The following is a 14,521-nucleotide window of genomic DNA, read 5'->3' as shown; positions in this document are numbered from 1 at the left end:
TTGGAAACTTAGAGTTTTGTGGTCAGCACTCTGGTGGATGGTTCATAATCTGCCAAGATGAAATAAGTTAGTGGGGAAACTGGTGCATTTATTTTAAATATAAATTATATTGCCTTAAGATATAAAGACTGTCTAATTTATTTGAACACCCTACTGATCTTGTCTTCTTTTGGAATGTTCAGGTATGGTATGATCCAGAAGGCTATCACTCCCTTCCAGCTTACCTCAACAGCCTGAATAATTTCCTCCTGCGAGTTAACATGTCAAAATATGATGCTGCCCGACATGGTAAAGTTATTTATATAGAAGCTCCTTGTCTTGAAACTCTTGCTACTCTCCATGTGAAAATGTGCATTAGACCCCATTTCCTCCCTGTGGCAGCTATTTTATGGTATTTAAACCACAGATCTTTAAAAGGAGTTTGAAAGTAGTAACTACCACCAGATGGAACATTCTAGATAATCCCCTCAATTTCAGGTTAATTTAGCCTCTTAATTTATCAAGTCAGGATAATAATGCTGACTTTATACTTATTTCTGTTCTCACACCTTGTAGTTATATCTCACAGGAAAGCATTTTATAACTATTTACTTGTACATAGGCTAAAAAATAAAGTGATAATGTCAATAAATGTTATACACAAATCTAAATGTGAAAACTTCAGAAGTTCTACCAGAAATGAAGTGTTACCATTAATTGAGTACTTACCATAAGAACACATGCTTTGTGTAAAATATTGCTAATACTTAGCAGCCTCTCATGATGAGTGTTATTGTTTCCTACTATTATTTCTCTGGGAATCAGAAGTGGGATTTGAACCCAGGTTTGTTTGGCTCCTGCCACTTCATTTTCCCAATACTTCTCTGTACTCAACAAAGTCAACTTTTGGAAGCTTCTGCATAGTCTTTTTAAAAAATATTTACTTCTTTGTTTGGCTGCAGCAGGTCTGAGTTGCAGCACATGGGACCTGTTAATTGCAGCATGTGGGATCTAGTTCCCTGACCGGGGATCGAACCTGGGCCCCTTGTATGGGAGGGTGGAGTCTTAGCGAACAGGACCACCAGAGAAGTCCCTTCCACATAAGTTTTTTTTAAACGGTTTGGAATTCAAAAGAGGCTGATTTTTTTTTTTTCTAATTCAATTACTCTCTATTTCATCTTCTTAAGCCTTGCTCAGATTATTTCCCCATACAGATCCCCCAAAATAATAATAAAGATGGAGAAAATGGAGTAACATATTTGCTTGCCAACAGTTTCTAGCCTAATAAATAGGCTAACAGACTGTTTAAAAAAGAAATGCTGTTGTCTTCTCTTTCGTCTCCCTATTGTCGGGCATAATAGCATGTGCTGGGCGTTCTGGCAATTGTGGAAGTAAACTGTGGAGTCGAATACTCATTCTAGGGACAGATTCTTTCAAAGTCTTCATTTCTGAGAAAACAGTATTTTTCCCCACTGCTTTGACATTTTCCTAGCAGCAGGAACCATGAAGAAAATAATAAGATTGATAGATAGTACTTAGATCCAGAGCATCAATAAAGAGTGTAGTCAAAGTGGTAAATTAAGTTAAATGATGAGTAAAGCCAGGTGAGTCTAGCGCAACCTGGTTTGAAATACTATTGAATGTTTGACTTTCACTAGGATGTCTTATTGAGAGCAAAAGATATTTGTTGCTGTGACAATATAGGAACCATAGAAATGACTAGGAAGAAACGTTGCAAAGGTATGTAGGTAAGAAAAAGAGGCAATGCCACTTTGAAGAATCAACTTTTGAAACCTATATTCAGGTTTCATTTATTATTTGTGTTCTTTACCAAGATGAAAGCAGTCAGAATCACTCTGGATCCTGGCAGGCTTGTATTTCTAAGTTACAGAGTATAAAGAATTAAGAATTCTGGAACATAAACTTTATGTATTGACCCTAAAAACAAACATTTTTAATTTAAAAATAAGGCTTAGCTTGAGTTACATGTGGAGACTGGTAGTAGTGTGCCTTCTATTTTTTTTAATTAACTTCTTATATAGGCTTGTGAAAGTGGTAACTTTCTACCCTATCAGTAAGGAGCTTGTTTTCTTTCAAGGAAGAAAACCATGTCACCTTAAAATACTTTTATTATATTGTAATGAGTGTATGGGATATACCATAATAATGTTGTTTTTAAAAATCAGTTAAAATAGCCTCCTGCCACCTCCACCTACTACACAAGCTGTTTTAAGTCATCTTTGTTGGATTCTACATGAATTGAGATGTTGCCTTTAGTTGTAAAATTGATTCTCTGAATTTTAACATGCTAATAAAAACCTTTTAATTAGCTTTCCTTTCCAAGTCAATATCTGTTATATTCATGTGGTTCCCTCTAGTGGTTAATCTAACTTGAAAATTCTGTTTTCCTCCCCTAGAATACAAATTTACTTGTTTTCACTAGCAAATGTTGTACAACCAGTCTCTTCTCCAAAAATATTGACACACTGTTCTCTCTACCCTAATGTTTATTCTTATTGCATTACTAGCATTGGTCAATGGGAAATTACTCGTTTTAGGCTTACAAGTGTAGAAACTACAGAAAATGCATTATTTTTCATGTATATTGTATATGGGGGGATAATTGACATTTTGAGGTTTTATTAGAGTCAATAAGCATTCATCGACTAATCACTGTACTCAAGACTGTGCTAGTTGCTGTAGAATCCACAGAAAAGATGGTAATGTAGATTCCAAACTCTGATAACTTGATGTTGCTGCCAAAGATATAGAAAAAAATTGTTCCCGCAGCATTTTTCATATTGGAGTAAATGTATTTGTAAAGATTTCTCCGGTGAAATAGAGTATTTCTTGATTCTGAAATATCAATATAAGTCAGGAATAAGAGAAATGACTTCCCCTTGCCTATATTATAATCCAGCAACAAAGTTTAAGTAGGTCCCAAGGAAAGTTGAGTCTCAGTAAAAGACAACTCATTAATTTACACAAAAGATAAGAAAGATGCATTCCCCCAATGATTTAATTAAAATTATACATCAAATTGATTATTATTGCTGTTAGTTTCTTCGTTTTGCTTTAACTTTTATATATTTTTCTTCAATACAGAACAGTTGCAGATTTTAACCTTAAAACATGTCATAATCTACTTAGTAAAAATTATAAATTTAAGTTAATGGAAAGAATAGAGCTTTAGAATAATCTATATTTGGTACCATGAAACAGTCTTAATATCTAATGTAATGAACATATACTATATAAGCAGTAAGTGAGAAAGTTCTTGCTCAGCTTTTGACTATATGGGGGAAAGTACGTAAGAGATATCCTCACTCCTACCCCTACTGTTTCCAAAGTTACTCAGACAGCATAGGCTTTGCCTTCACATCGTGGCCCCTTGCAATACGTCCCAGCCCATCTGGACCCTGGCTAGACAGTATCTTCTTGGGAAAGGAAGGAAAGCACTGTGGTACCTAACTCAGAAAATACAACCAACCCTGGGAGGTACAAGTAATCTAGGACTGTATCAGAATTAATCGACTACTTTTCTGGAGCCAGCTAGTTTCTCTGAATCCTTTTGGATCTTTCTGTCTCAATAAAAACCCCTCCAGAAGCTGAAGCTCCCCAACTCTACTCCTGGTAGAGTTCTAAAGCAATAGGTATCTTAGAAGCAGTAAAGGAGGAGAAGGGATCCTTTCAGGCTGCAGTATTTCCCTACGATGACCAATGGCACAATGAAGGGCTGGGTGGAAAGCGTCTGTTCTTTAGGGGATCCTCATGTAACTGGTCTCCCTTTGACTTGTTTCTTCAAATGTCATACATTTCTAAAGGGCCATAATACAAACATACATATTGCCAGATGGAGAGAAGAAACTGGAAAATAATAAATGTAGTAGATGGGAAGCATGCTATATAAAAAGTGTAAATTCTTATCCCTTCCCCCCAAATTCCAAGCACAATGTGAAAAATGGTTTGGGTTTTTTTCTGTGTGCATTTGCGTGCCATCAGTTGTATGGTATTGATGAGGCTGGGGTTGGGGGGCAGAGGGGATCATTTTATTTTAAAAGGTAATCACCAAAGTAAAATTCTTTTATAAGTATTACATATTATTCATGTAAAAATTGGTATTTCTTTTTAAAATTTTTATTGGAGTATACTTGATTTATAGTGCTATGTTAGTTTCAGGTGTATTGCAAAGTGAATCAGTTATATGTATACATATATCCACCCTCTTTTTTTTTTTTTTAAGGTTCTTTTCCTATGTAGGCCCTTATAGAGTACTGAGTACAGTTCCCTGTCTGTGCTATACAGTAGGTTCTTATTAGTTACCTATTTTATACAGTAGCATGGGTAAAAATTAGTGTTTCTGATTAACTGAATACATACTAATGGAAAGAACTGTCTCCTCTTTAAGGTATCATCATGTATAGCCATCCTTATCCAGGAGTGCAAGATCAAGAACAAGCCACGTAAGCAGATATATCTGGCCTAACTCCTTTCTCCTTGGCATATTGAGAAGTGCTACAATTAGAAATCACAGTTGTATCTGAATGAATGTTAATCTAGAAGAGCTGGTAATATAAGTCACTAACTGGGATAAAAGGCAGTTTCTGAAAGCGTGTAGAGTGAGGTTGTGAAGTAGAGCTTGTTGACTGTGGCTTCACAGAATCTACTGCTTTTATAAGTCAAGTGCATAAGTGCTTCATCATTTCAACTTCCCTGCATAGCATTTAAGTATTGTATGATTCCTATGCTCAAGATCTATGTATCTCTTGCATACACCCCATAACCCCTGGAGACTCAGGTTTTTCTATCAAATATCCCTAGTCGATTCAGATCCCAGGGTCATAGCCGAGTCATGTGCAAGATATTATCTGGCTGCCTTGTAGGAAGACTTATTTGTGTCACAGCCAACTCTGGTACTGTTTTGTTGATGGCTTTTGCCATGAATCTTCCTGGAAGGAAAAGAGTTTCCCAAGCTTATGTGTGCTCTCGTCTCCCTATTGCTCACTCCAGAATGAGCAGCTTGATCGATATTTTAGTGGCGCTCTCCATCCTGATGGGCTACTCTGTCACCACTGCCAGCTTTGTCACCTACGTTGTACGGGAGCATCAGACAAAAGCCAAGCAGCTGCAACACATTTCAGGCATCAGTGTCACCTGCTACTGGGTAACTAACTTCATTTATGACATGGTGAGTCACTCATCTTTGCAAGAAAGACAGGACTGATTTGGATAGTTGTTGTACAACTGCTAAGTCATTTGTGTCTGATTTTTTGCGACCCCATGGACTGCAGCACAACAAACTTCCCCTCCTTCACTGTCTGCCATAGTTTTCTCAAACTCATATCCATTGAGTCCATGATGCCATCCAACCATCTCATACTCTGTCGTCCCCTTCTCCTCCCCTCAATCTTTCCCAGCATCAGGATCTTTTCCAATGAATCGGCTTTTCTCATCAAGTGGCCAAAGTATTGTAGCTTCATCTTCAGCATCAGTCCTTCCAACAAATATTCAGAGTTGATTTCCTTTAGGGCTGACTGGTTTGATCTTCTTGCAGTTCAAGGGACTGTCAAGAGTCTTCTCCAGCACCACAGGGAAAAAGCATCAATTCTTCAGTGCTTAGCCTTCTTTATAGTCCAACTCTAGAAGACAGGTTTTTGTTTTTTTTTTAAAAACAAGTTCACACTTTATTTCTCAGGCATCCTGCTGAAAGCTGCTGGAAATAGGGATTACAGCTTTGACAGAGGGCAGGGGTGGGGGAGACCAATCTCCTCTGTCCATGGAATTTCCCAGGCAAGAATACTGGAGTGGGTTGTCATTTCCTTCTCCAAGAAGACAGTTTTATGTTTGAGACTTATTTGTCTCAGTTTGTTCAGATTATTACCACAAAGACAGAAAATTAAGGAAAAAAAATTCACATCAGGCTTCTATTCATCCAGTGGTTGGAAGAAAGAGAAATCCACCTGCCCTGCCCTTATCTCCATGGTCTGAGGACCTTATATCAGATTCCCCAGGATATTTGTTAGAATGCAGGTCACTGGTCCTCACTCCAGACTCATGTGATCTGTATCTTGGGAGTGGAACCTGGAAAATATGCTCCAACCCCTTCACCAAGTTATTTTAAGTATGTTGAAGTTTGAAATGAGAGAAGTGGAAGCTTAAAGCAAAATAGTCTTGCCTAGTGGCAACACATAAACAAGCTTATAAAAATTCAATCAAATAATATGAAAAATCTGAAGTAATAGCCTCTGCTGAATGACACATTAGAGAAGATTAATAGGGAAAATAAAAGATGAATTTCATTGATAACTCTCTTATTTGCATAAATTGGTCTCAAAGTTCAGATGGCTTTTCTTGACTCCAAATGTGCCAACCTTGACCAAATGCCTGGGATGGGTATGCATTTGCCTGGTAATTATGGCAAAATTGTCTGAGTTGCTGTAAAGACCATTGGCTTGAAGGACTGAAGAGTAATTAACTGCCTATCCATTTGGTTAATGACTCCAGTGAGGTCTGAAATGCATTTGCTGTAGAAGTCAAATCTTAAAAAAAAAAAACGGTAATGAGTCCTGTGGACTTAATAGGAGCTTTAATGTGTCAAGAAAGCTTAAGTGCACACTCCTATGAAGGGCTACTTACTACTCAGATTCTGTTGTTATATTTCTGGTGCTCATTCCAGTATTAGGACAATTTCCTCCCTAATTAAATTCCCATCTCTTTCACTGTGTACATCTTGCCGCAAACTCCTCAGCATTTACTGTTTCTCTTGCCAATGAAACACTGAATTCTTTGTTCATATCCCTGTGATTCCAAGAATGTGTAGTACCCACCATCCTGCTGTTTTGCACAGAGTGGCTCACACTGATAACCAAGCCTTAGAAATCGGCCATCTGAGAGAGTTCCAGCATTCAAAATAAAATCAATACTTTGAGGACTGACTCTAATACCAAGATACCTGGCTGTCTTATCTTTTTCACTGAACCTCTGTCACCAAATGATCCCAAGTCTCAAAGTCTGGAGGCAGGAATGCCAGGGACTCGGAGTCTCTCTATAAAGATGGAGACTAGCTTGAACTCTTATGGCAGGAGGTGAATTCAAGAGTGACATCAATGTAAAATGAACTGAACATTACAAGCAACAAGAACATAGATAATAATTCATTTCTCAAAGTGTTTCTAGGTCAATTTGTTACAGTTTTAAACTAGATGGGCTATCGATTCAAAAAAAGAAAAAACTTGCCATATGTTAAACGTTGTTTTACATATTCCCATAGGCCTTCTACTTGGTGCCTGTAGCATTTTCAATTGGTGTCATTACAATTTTCAAGTTACCTGCCTTCTACAGTGAAAACAACCTAAGCGCTGTATCTCTCCTACTTCTGCTGTTTGGGTAAGCTGCAGTGAAAGAAGAATTTACAAAATTAAATGCTCCTAGATGCAAACCTAAATCTCATTAGCTAATTTACAAATGTCTTGGGGTTTCATTAGCCAAGAGTAATGATTAGCAATATATTACACTTGCTAGTCCATAGTTTGTAAAGTGTAATACTTGTGAAAATTAATGTTGTTATTAATAGTATACTTATTATTAATGAGCACTTACTGGATGCCAAATGTTACACTTAGCAATTTACATTCGTAATTTAATTTACATCAAATGGACTCTTTAAAATGATCAGAAAAATGTATAGACGTGTGAATTTATGTATTAACAAATTGTGAGTATATATAAATATATATGATGTTAAATAGTGAATATATTCATGTATATTTATTTTTATTATTATGAATGCCTAAGAACACAGACATAAAATTGTTTCTGAATTAGGGTAATTAATAGGAGCAGTACAGTTCAATATCAATACTTTAGTAGCAGTTCTTTTTGCCCTGAATGCATGAGTAGTATCCATTTAGTTAGCAACTGTAGCTGATGAAGGATGTCTTTGTCTCTAGTTTTACTTCTTTACCCCAAAGGTTACTCAAGTGTTTGCCCAAAACAGGACATGCAGTTTCTAAGCATGCTCTGTCTTCTTAGCTAGCCAACAATGATATCATTTTTTTTTCTCAACTTTAAATTATAATGCATTTATCTATTAAACTCATATTTCCATCCAAAAAAAAAATCTTGCCTGGGTGAGGTACCAGTATTATATTGTTTAGTTGCTCAGTCATGTCTGACTCTTCATGAGTAAAAATTAATTTGTGGTTGTAACAACTACTCAAGATTCCTTAAAAGTATGCTTCATGATTTAGTCATATGGTGACATTATAAAATACATAACATCTTTATTGTGGGGGTAAAAAAAATGTGCGCTTCAGTTTTTTTTTTTTTTGGCTGTTGTTAAAAAGAGATAAAAAAGAGGTCTAACCACAAGGCTTGACAACTCATCCTAATGTTTATTTTCACTTTGGAACACCATCTAAGCTATTTATTTGTTTAGTAAAAGAGTAATCATGGTATGATTTTAATTCTTAGTATTATTAATATAAAGGTATGCCACATTTTCTTGGATGTACTTGCTGGCTGGGTTCTTCCATGATACAGGAATGGCTTTCATCACTTATGTCTGCATCAACCTTTTTTTTGGCATCAATTCCATTGTTTCCCTGTCGGTGGTGTACTTTCTTTCCAAGGAAAAGCCTAATGATACGGTAAGGTCCTTTATTAGTCTGCTAAACTTCAGTGATTGGATCAAATGCTTCAACACGTTCAAGGTGGACAGATTTTTTTGTACTTCACATTCTCTAAGTAGAATAGAGGAATTTCATTTGATTGTATTAAACGTAGTGGAAGGGAAACTACAGCCTTTAAAAATTCTTTTTAGAATTTTTAATTTAATATCTCTGGTTGTATTTATCTAGTTTAATGTCTCTGATTATATTTTTTGGTGAAACACTTGCATCATTTTATTGTAGAGCACCAAGCAAGGAGTCGAGTCAGCTAATACTTGAAGGGCCTAAATTCCCCTGGTGGCTTTCAGAGAAGGGTTTTTAAAGACAGGGTGAGGGAGACGGAGGTTGTGGGGTATGTGATCAGCTCATGGACATTCTTCTGATTGGTTGGTGGTCAGGTAATTGGGGTCAATCTCATCAGCCTTCTAATTCCAGTCATCTGGGGTCTTTTTGCTTGTGGGCAGCTTACAGGTTAACTATTACCACCTGGTGGGGTTTCAGTATCTACAAAACAGCTCAAAGAATTTGGCTCTCTGATTGTATTTATGCAATGACAAAACTATTGACATTTGATAGGGCTTGAGTAGGGGAATGGAGATATTCAGTCAGATACTTTGTATGACACTGGAGAAATCATGCAGCCAATCAGTCAGCTAAACTTCTTACTTATTAACAAATTGTTATGGTATGGTAGGGACAAAGACAACATGTCTTAGTTGTATGACTATGAGTTAAGATTCATTTGAACATCCCTAGAGAAAAAACCTAACTCATTCCCTTTCAGTCATGTATTGGAATCTACTTCGTTGTAAGCATCACTTTCCATTCATAGCTAACAATTATGATTAGTGAGAAGGGAAACCCTAACAATGCTGGACAATTGAATGGAAAAGAATAAAGAGAAAATGAAGTAAGGAATAGACAAGCATACTCCAGAAGGAATAAGAAAATTCATGAGCTGCAAGTGGTTGGTCCCAAGTGTAAATAGCATGAAAATGTGCCATTTGCTCCTCTTTGAGATAGGTTGTTTCTCCTTCCATATCATTTTACCATTTTATTCCCTCTTCAAGTAGGAATTACCTTAGTTTCAAAACTTTACTAAATCCCTCTTTACTCAAGCACCTACCTATGTGTTAGTTGCTCAGTCATGTACAACTCTTTGTGACCCCATGGACTATAGCCCACCAGGCTCCTCTATCCATGGAATTCCCCAGGCAAAGATACTGGAGTGTACAGCCATTCCCTTCTCCAGGGCTTTCAGTCCCTACCCAGGGACTGAACCTGGGTCTCCCACATGCAGGCAGATTCTTTATCACCTGAGCCACCAGGGAAGCCCCACAGATACTCTATCATACCCCAGTACCCTTGCTATTACTACATTCTGAAGTCCCCAGGGTTTGACCTGACACCTTAGACCATCTCGAATATATATATATATATAATCCTTTTCTGCTTTTATTTTGGTAATAAATCTACACCATTTGGTTATAGTAAATGTTTATATGAAAATTCAGCATGTACATGTAATAATTACCAATCTAGATAAGCTTCTCAAATTTCAGTATTTATCTACATCTAGTTCCAAATTTTCATCAATTTGTTGAAAACTTAACACTGAACTTTATTTTTTTTCTCTCTTATTTCAGACTTTAGAACTTATTTCTGAAACCCTCAAGCGCATTTTCCTGATTTTCCCACAATTCTGTTTCGGCTATGGTTTGATCGAACTCTCTCAACAACAGTCGGTCCTAGACTTCTTAAAAGCTTATGGAGTGGAGTATCCAAATGAAACCTTTGAGATGGATAAACTAGGTGCAATGTTTGTGGCTTTAGTTTCTCAGGGAACCATGTTCTTTTTCTTGCGACTTTTAATCAATGAGTGGCTAATAAATAAACTCAGGTAAATACAATGAAAACGGTGTTTGACATCCATGACAAAACCCAATTCAAAATGTTCAGAGAAGGGTCAATGGTCTAAGCTTTTCCATTAGTGAAATGGAAATGTTTTGCTCAAAAAACTTTAAAAGTTGTAGCACAATTCACAATCTCTTTCATTCAGTAAATAGTTCTCAAGCCTTACTATGGTTCTGCAAGTATTGTAAAATGAGGTAGTAAAATTAAATTAGCCCAGTTGTTAGCCTAAAAGAGATCAAGATTCAGTGGTAGAGAGAAAATATGTGCAAAAACAGAAGATACAGTATTTGACTTGTGTTTAGAAGGATAGAAAGTAGAAGTGGGAAAAGAGAATTGAGTGTGTAGATATTAGCAATGTATTCAGAAAAAGAAGATTGAGTAAAATGATGACAGAATCATAAATAAACATCATTGACCCAACAATTCTATTTCTAGGAATTTTCCCTACAGATATGCTAACAAATATGCGGAACTATGTATATATAAATTTGTTCATCATAGTAGCCATTCCTAATAGCAAGAGAATGGAAATAACCTAAAGGTACTACATTGGGGACTGGCTAAATAAATCATGCTCATAATTTATAAGTGAAACACTGTGCAGCCATTAGAAAGAATGGTGCAGTTCACTATGTCATATTTGGGATCACTTCTAATATTTGTTAAGTGAGAAATGCAAGGTTCAGAGCTACATATGAAGTATATTACCATTTGAGTTTTAAAAAGGAAATATATTTTTATGCATATATATGCTTAAACTATTTCTAATTATGAACTTCTGCTAAAAAAACTATGTATTTGAAGGAGACTTTTCACTAAATATTCTTTAGTACCATTTTAATTTTAATAAATGAAGTGCATGTGTTACTTATTGGAAATTAAGATTTAAATTAATAAAAGGAAAGATAAGAACAAAGATAGAAAAATTGGGGTGCATATTTAAGAAATAAGTAATAAAATTTGATTAGAGCATAGACTAAATATAATGAAAGAGTAGGAGCTGAAGCATGGGGTTGAAAAATTATGGAGTATACTGATTGCTTGGCTAAAGAGTGATAGCTTGGACTTTACTCAATAAACTAACATTAATAGTAGCACATTGAAGGTTTTTTAACAGAGACCAACAGGATCAAATAGTGCTTTAGGAGCTGTGATTTTGTGGAGGTAGTGCAGATTGGAAGGAAAGATTCAGAGACAATGGAGCAGTTTGATGTTCCTGGATAAACCTAAGTGAGAAAAAAAATGAAAGCCTGTAAGGGTAACAGAAACAGAAAATGATAAATAACTGGCAGTTTTTAAGATATTTCCAATATTAGGATGCTGACTGCATGAGTGGATTTTAGAATGGGGAAGATTCAAAGAAAATATCACAATTGGAATCTCTAGGGATGTCATTAAAAGAAACAGGGACATTGGGAGGAAGACCTAAATTGATTTGTTGGTTTGGTTTTTTTGGTGTTCAGTAGACAAGATACTGAAGTGGGTTTGAGATTTCTTAGCGTTTTCAGGACTGATAACCTTAATATACTGGCCAGGTCCTAGGTAAGATATTCATAGTGGAAAAAAAAAAAAAGACTATAGAATAACATTTGTATTATTGATGACCAAAGAATAAATAGGACAAACTAAAAAAAACAATGATCATTGATCATGGTCTTGTAGGTGTTGAGTCCTACTAAATGACTCTGGTCTCTCTGTTAGGAGTAACTTTCAAACCCAAACTAAAGTTCCTTGTTACTGAAATTAAGATTCTAACTTGTAATAGGGAATCTGTAAGTATTTAAGTCATTGAAAGCAAAAACTATTTCTCAAATATTATAACAAATATTATAAAGAACACCCATGCTAATTTTTAAGTTATTTAGCAAAATGCATGAAAAATTTAAAACAAACTTGGCACACTTTTGTGAAGTGAGAACTTTTAAAAAGATGTCAAAACCGAGTGGTGTCATTTCAAAATTACTGATGCAAAATCATCGGGTTCCTTTTTTAGACTCTTCTTTAGAAAATTTAGCTCTTCATCTGTTATTGAGACAATAGATGAAGATGAAGATGTGCAGGCTGAAAGATTTAGAGTTGAGAAAGGTGCAAATGATTATGACCTGGTCCAACTCCATCGTCTCACAAAAACTTACCAACTTATCCACAAAAAGATTATAGCTGTAAACAACATCAGTATTGGGATACCTGCTGGGGAGGTAAGGAACAATGTTTGTTTCTAACTATCCTTTATATGGAGGAGGAAATGGCAACCCACTCCAGTGTTCTTGCCTGGAAAATTCCATGGACAGAGGAGCCTGGCAGGCTATAGTCCATGAGGGTCGCAAAAGAGTTGGATATTACTTGAGCATGCAGGCATGCACGCACCCTTTATGTTGACTTGGTAAGTGACAAAATTGTACCGTTCCTTAATTTTTTTCTATAAATATGAAGTCAGCCTTTAAATATTTTGATGGATTCTATATATATAATTTACATGTGTCTATGTGTTACTTATCCTGTAGCCCTCCCCTCTTGGCAGGGAAGACTCACCATATCCTGATCCCCTTCCCAAGTTACTATCCTTCTTGAGTGGACTTTCAGTCAAGAAGTCTGTTCAGGGAGCTCTTTTCAACTCTTAGTTTTTAGGCCTCTTGGAGAAAGCAATAGCAACCCACTCCAGTGTTCTTGCCTGGAGAATTCCAGGGACGGCGGAGCCTGGTGGGCTGCCGTCTCCGAGGTCGCACAGAGTCGAACACGACTGAAGCGACTTGGCAGCAGCAGCAAAGACAGCATACAGAAATCAGTTGTCAGAACTGAGGTCCTAGAATTGCATTCATATTCATATTATTGCTGTTTTCATAGAAGCAGTAGGAAAGACAGTTTTGAAAGCAGAAAGAGAATGTATTTCCTGTTTTGCTGAGGCGGGCTGCAAACTAAACGCATCAAATTTATTCAATTGGATAAAGAGATTATTGCTTCAGTTGCTTATTTAGTAAAGTTGTGATTTTGTGTGAATAATTTTAAAGTTATAAATACCATTACTTTGTCAGGTTAGCATATCTGCTTTATTGGATATTCTATCATGTCGCACAGAGGCGTGCTAGAGTATAATATGTAAAAACAAGTCCTAGGTATATACACAAATATTCAGATGGTTAAAGGAAAAAAAAGATACTTAAGTACCCATTTGTTTTAAAAGTGAAAGCTTTATCCAATGCCAGCAAAACACTGCAATAGCCAGTGATTTATTTTTCTTGATAATTTATTTCACCCAAGGAAAGGAAGCAAAGAGATATAATAGTAACTTGTCTTTGGTTTGAATTAGTTTACATCTTTTTTTTCCTCCCTCAAACTAGTGCTTTGGACTTCTTGGGGTGAACGGAGCAGGAAAAACCACCATTTTCAAGATGCTGACTGGAGACATAATTCCTACAAGTGGAAACATTCTGATCAGAAACAAGACTGGGTATGAAAAACAAGTGCTTCAAATTACCAAACACAACATAATTAAATTAGAAAAATAATTAAAGTGAACTTTTGATGTTATTTTGTGGTTATATTATTAAATCCTTAGGAGAAAACCAGCTACTCAAGTGAGTAGAAATTTTTTAATTTTTCAGTGTGACTATGATGGTAGGATCATTTTATATCTTTTTACCAGACTCACCAATCACCACAACCCAAACAGAACTACCCTCTGAACATCTGAGGGGCTTCCCAGGTGGCACTAGTGGTAAAGAACCCACCTGCCAAAGCAGGTAGATGTAAGAGGTGTGGATTCGATCCCTGGGTTGGAAAGATCCCCTGGAGGAGGGCACAGCAGGCCATTCCAGTATTCTTGCCTGGAAAATTCCATGGACAGAGGAGTCTGGCAAGCTGTAGTCCATAGAGTCGCACGAAGTCAGACACAACTGAAGTGGCTTAGCATGTACACACACGCAGCATCTGAGGGCTAGGAAGGAAATGTCTTTAGAAAG

At 36.4% G+C, this 14,521-nt stretch overlaps 1 protein-coding gene across 1 annotated transcript in view; it reads left to right on the top strand.

Moving 5' to 3' along the window:
- Window positions 1-14,521, top strand: part of ABCA12 (ATP binding cassette subfamily A member 12) — a 205,778-nt gene that overhangs the window by 177,784 nt on the left and 13,473 nt on the right. The window contains exons 39-46 of the mRNA XM_052661512.1: window positions 183-288; window positions 4,388-4,442; window positions 4,990-5,167; window positions 7,250-7,365; window positions 8,468-8,627; window positions 10,295-10,548; window positions 12,556-12,760; window positions 13,901-14,010. Of these exons, the coding sequence (XP_052517472.1) occupies window positions 183-288; window positions 4,388-4,442; window positions 4,990-5,167; window positions 7,250-7,365; window positions 8,468-8,627; window positions 10,295-10,548; window positions 12,556-12,760; window positions 13,901-14,010 (1,184 nt within the window). The remainder of the gene's footprint in view (window positions 1-182; window positions 289-4,387; window positions 4,443-4,989; window positions 5,168-7,249; window positions 7,366-8,467; window positions 8,628-10,294; window positions 10,549-12,555; window positions 12,761-13,900; window positions 14,011-14,521) is intronic.

This window comes from Budorcas taxicolor, chromosome 2 (assembly GCF_023091745.1).
Source record: "Budorcas taxicolor isolate Tak-1 chromosome 2, Takin1.1, whole genome shotgun sequence".
Taxonomy (NCBI): Eukaryota; Metazoa; Chordata; class Mammalia; order Artiodactyla; family Bovidae; genus Budorcas; species Budorcas taxicolor.
This window is presented reverse-complemented; position numbering and strand designations above follow the sequence as displayed.